Below are 5306 nucleotides of genomic sequence, written 5' to 3' on the forward strand. Positions count from 1 at the left end.
TCCTGCTCTCCTCTCCTCTCCTCTCTCTCCCTATGTTTCTATATGCCACCATTACACATTACTGACTGTGTGTCTCCTTTCTCCCGTAGTGTGTCCTCTCTCTCTCTCCCTGTAACTTTCTGCAGGTTGCCCTGGAGCTCTATATCTCTGACGAGCAGTCACCGGCCACATCGACCTGATCAGTGTTTGATTGTTGTGTCTTGTTGCTTTTCTTCTTTTGTCTCTCCTCTATCCACTCACCCCAACCGGTCGAGGCAGAAGGCCGCCCACCAAGAGCCGGGGTCTGTCGGAGGTTTCTTCCGTTAAAGGGAGTTTTTCCTCCCCACTGTCGCCAAGTGCTTGCTCAAGGGGGATTTGTTGGGTTTTCCCTATGTAATAATATTGATAACAGTAAAGTCTAGACCTTACTTTGTAAAGTGTCCTGAGATGACTTTTGTTGTGATTTGGTGCTATACAAATAAAATTTGATTTGATGTGATTCTGGTTCAGATTCTGAACTTGTGCTGAGATATTTGCATTTATTGCTCTGTTGCTCCAAAATGTGCCTGGTTCATATAATTAGAAATTAGGATGATAGTCAGATTCATAGTAGGCAACATCATAATATCTAATCTTGATTTTATTATTTCAGATCTGGTGGCAAATTATTACAGGGCTCAAGTCCCTCAGGAGCTCACAGGCGGTTCCACGGTTCAGGTCACTCGTTCAGTGACAGTGGAAATATATGTTCATTTTGCAGATCTTGAGTGAGAATGTTCCTGTTGTGACACGTGAAAATGTCAGTCTCACTTTCACAAGCTCTCCTGTGCTTGCACTGAGCACACTGCCATGTATACGTAGTGCATTAGTTTGGAAACAAAAGGTCAAACACACATATGCACACACTTGTTTACTCACAGCTCCAGAATGAGCACCACCTCAGCTCGGCTCTCAAAAACATCTTTGAGAATCACAATGTTTGGATGTTGTACAGCCTGGAGGATTTCCACCTCCTGCTCCACACTGCTCCGGTCCAGGCCCAGGCGGCTGCACGAGTTCTTCCGAATCTTCAGGAACTTGCCCGCCCAACATTTCCCAGAGGCCCGTTCACGAACCTGTCGAACCTGCCCAAAATGCCCACTGGATGGAGCAAGAACATAATTGACCGTGAACCAAGTTGAGATGAGGCAAAAATGTGTTGTTTTGACAATTCACTCATTACAAGGGCGGGGGTTATGTTTTTGCTGGTGTTTGTTGGGTTGTTTGGTTTTTAACAGAATAATTCAGAGAGTAATGAATGGAATTTAATTCAAATTTTTAGAGGTAGAGTATGGCCCACAGAACCATTGATTAGATTTTGGTGCTGATCCGTTGCATACTTAATCCAAAGATTATTCATCATTGTGAATTTTGCAAAGGTCGACTGTAGGTGAGCCCCTTTGTGGCCAATGTGTGTAGCTGCGCTGCTGAGCACTGGAGTGAAGATGAGCGCAGCTAACAAGTGTGTGACTTCTATGAGGAACTTTAAGTACACATTGATGTTTGACAAGTCCGAACCTTTGCTATGATGAACCAGTTTTTAAAATTCCTATCACAGTGAGTGATTATAGATGTTTGAGTCGTCAACCTGAACGTAGATCTGAGTGAGATAATATAACCGAGGTTCAGACTAACGACTACGATCTTCCCCTGAAATGCTCTAATAGAAAGGATGGAATCAGGAGAGCGGTTTCAATGCTGTTAGATCAGAGCACTGACATTTGTACATTCATTGTTTTTCTCATCATAAAGGCCTTGGTGCAGCCTAAAATCCTAAAAAAGTTTTTGTGAAAAAATGCTCCTGTTTGCTCTTGTTAATTCTGTGTCTAGAGCAAAAAGATTTGAATTTCTAGCCTTAAATGTTTCCTTAGGAAAAAGTGATAACTGTGGTTTTTCAGTTCCGGAACAATCACAAGAAAAGTGAAATTTTTCATCTGGGTGATCTTAACCTTGATTGGTTCTGCACCTGAAGAATATGTGTAATGAGTTTAACCCCCCTGCGCAAATGTCAAACTCCGCCTATCCACTGAATTACAGTTCAATGTTAATGGAAACCTATGTTGTTTAGTTTTATAGGCTTTTATGCACATAAATCTGTAACACAACAGATACAAATGCAACAACTACTCCCAGGCGCTGATACCAATCAATAGCATTCCAAAGTGTGCAGAGCACCATTATATTAGGTCTTTGTTTAAAGAACTTTTGACAATTGGGTTCATGATTTTTGGAATAGCCTCATTTCATCGTGCCTAGTAAGAGCCACCATAAGTGGAGATGAATATAAACATTACATCGCAAATCAGTGCATTTACCAAATCAATTTCATTGTTCCTGTTCTATAAATACACTCTCTATTTATTAAAATGGGTCAAAATGAGCCATCACACCAGCTTTTAAAAACAATCATTCATATACACACCTTCCCAGAACTTCACCGATCTCATACAAGTCTTCCACGTTTTCAGGCTTGAAAACTGCCATTTTAATTTGCTTTGATCCTCCTTGTTTTTTGTTAGTTCACTCCTGGATATTTAACAGGCAGCGTCAAGCAGTTCATGATTCTTCAAACTCTACTGGACCTAAGCAGGAGTAGCAGAGGTCAGAAATTAGATACTATATTCACAGAAAACGATGTTTTTCATGAATGCCAGCTGTAAAAAGGGGAAAAAGGTGAGAAGACAAACACGACTTTTCCAGTAAATGTCCCAGATGCTGATCCAAGGCCTTTAAACATACAGACAGATGTTGATATAATGCTTAGCGAGCGTTAACCTTAATCACTGATCTTATAAATAACTGATTTTCTCAGTTTCATTATCTTAATAGTGATGATATGAATATGGGGCATTATGTGTGTATATGTGATGTGTTTGTCAGTGCGTGTGTTACTATGAATCTCTCTCTCTCTCTCTCTCTCTCTCTCTCTCTCGTACGGCAAACCAAATTTACCTAAGGGTATAGATAACGTAACTGACTGGAGTTTCCCCAGCAGTGATAGAAATGCAGAACATAAAATGTGAATGGGGCGTACAGTAGTTTTAAATAGTGCTTTATCACTATATGTAGAAACAAGTTACATCCAGATACTGCAGATAAAGTTTGTTTCTGTGCTGAAAACTGGACTATCAGAGCACTAAACTGAACATCCTGAACTCCTTATACTCTTGCTGTCATTTGGTTTCATGTTTCAGGTGACATATTTGTGTAAGGTGGAGAATTTGTATGTGGGTTCATTTGTTTACACTGAAGTTTTCTCAGTCATTGTTTTGTTCCAGATTAAGACAGACATGCCATCTAACCTTACTTTAAAAACACTCTGTATTTATATGATCTGAAGGTGACTCTTGCCAAGTGCAAGGGGTTCTTCTGTTTGCATCACCATTAGTAGCTTCCTACCTGAGCATTGCTTTGTTTGGTATTAATATAGCACTTCAGCTGCGTACTGACTGTTTGATTCTTAACTCTGAGTGCCTGGTTTCTATCCCTTTGCTGCACTTCAGTGAAGTTCACCTGGAGATTACACTTCAGGTTACTACACTGTTCTCACAAAGGCTATTTATAGGTGGCATCTTCAGCTGCTATCTGAACCTCAAGTTGGACTGATGTTTCTCTAAATCCAATGTGTGTTCTTGACTAGCCAAAGTGTGGGCTGGAGCTTCTTCAACTGCTCAGATAAGACGGGTCTAACAACCTTTAGCAGGCATTCAAGCCAAATCCAGCTGTGTGTTAAAATGACAGGGGGCTGTTTTGGTGGGGACATGTTGGTTAAAGTACCAGTGAGAAAAAATATTATCAAAGAAGTCCAGCTGCACTACTAATGCATTTATAGATCAGATTAGACAACCTCAACTATGACAACACAGAGATGAGAGCAGGCCACAGAGTTTCAGTCTTGTTTTGCTTGTTGTTGCTTTTCTTTTCTCTCTCCTCCATCCACTCACCCCAACCAGTCGAGGCAGAAGCAGAGAGCCGGGGTCTGTTGGAGGTTTCTTTCTCTAGCCCTTACTATGTAAAGTGCGCTGAGGTGATTTTTTTTCTTCTTAATTGGTGCTATACAAATAAAACTGAATTGAACTGAATGAGAAAACACTGCACAGCAGTTCCCAGTAGTACTCACAGATAGGATTTTACAACTCCAAAAATTTTAGTCCTTAGAGGTATTATATTCACATTACAAAGTAATCTACCAGGAATGCGCATTGGTATGTGTGTGACTAACCAACACAGAGCCATACCAGATAATATTACTAATTATTATTACAGTTAATAAAGCATGTTTATCAGGGCAAAATCTCCAAGTGCTTGCATAGAACTGTAATGTTAGCGTGATTATCAAGGGAGGGTGGAAATACTGGTTTATTGCAAAAAGTAAGCAGAAGTTTGAATGCGTTATTGAAAATGTTTGATAGCTAGGACAAAATGTTGCTAACGGGTAGGTAGCAGATAACTAAGTTAATGATTGCTGTTTGAAAGGCTCGACGGAGTATTCAGTAGATACTGATGAATGACTGTGCTGGGTGTCGTGGTGCTGGGTTCTGGGGCACACTGTTGGGCCCATGCCTTCTTGGTGTCATGGGCCCAACTCAATAAAACACCCGTTGGCAATAGGGCACCCACCTGTTGACCCTGTAGACCTGCCTTCACCCCTACACCCACACAGAACTTGTATTGGTGATCATATAATTACAGACTCACTGGGGTGTTAGTATTATATTCTTCATTTGTTTGACAGTCTTGGTGGAACACTGTCAGTGGTTGGACAGCTGAGTGGACCCAGTTCTCAGTTCTCTAACCCGCCACTACAAACCAGCTGGACCAGCCACTGCTTAACCTGAGCTAATCCAATGCAGATGCTGTGTGTCAAGCCACGTAGCTCCTCTTTGCTTGGCTGAGGACAGGGTTCAGGGATGCTTTGTGTTAAGGGCAGGTTAGGTCTGGAAAATGGTGCTGCTTATTGTGTGGCATTGACAACCACCCCCCTGTATACTGAGCTTCCATACAAATGATACATTTAATTTGAGGCTGCATGCCTCCACCAACCAGCCAAATCCACAGAAATGGGACAAACATGAGGTTGACCAAAACTGAATCTGTTCATCCTTGTGTCCAAGTGGAGGTTTGTGCCTAATTTGAAGAAATTCCCTCACGGCATTTTTGAGATATCGTGTTCACAAAAATGGGACAGACGTGAGGTCACTGCAACCGTTGACCAGAAAAATATAATCAGTTTATCCTTGAGTTCAAGTGGATATTTGTGTCTAATTTGAAGAAATTCTCTAAAGGCA

The 5306-nt window shown here is 41.3% G+C and overlaps 1 protein-coding gene across 3 annotated transcripts in view; it reads right to left on the reverse strand.

Annotated features, from left to right (window-relative positions):
- LOC109974564 (death-associated protein kinase 2) overlaps window positions 1-5306 on the reverse strand; it is a 27301-nt gene that overhangs the window by 18070 nt on the left and 3925 nt on the right. For all 3 annotated transcript variants that reach the window (XM_020624804.1, XM_020624803.1, XM_020624802.1), the window contains exons 2-3: window positions 2441-2600; window positions 898-1119 (exon numbers count right to left, since the gene is read on the reverse strand). In XM_020624804.1, coding sequence (XP_020480460.1) covers window positions 898-1119; window positions 2441-2502 — 284 coding nt within the window. In that variant the 5' untranslated portion in view covers window positions 2503-2600. The remainder of the gene's footprint in view (window positions 1-897; window positions 1120-2440; window positions 2601-5306) is intronic.

The sequence above is a fragment of the Monopterus albus genome, unplaced genomic scaffold (assembly GCF_001952655.1).
Source record: "Monopterus albus unplaced genomic scaffold, M_albus_1.0 scaffold339.1, whole genome shotgun sequence".
NCBI classification, from domain to species: Eukaryota; Metazoa; Chordata; class Actinopteri; order Synbranchiformes; family Synbranchidae; genus Monopterus; species Monopterus albus.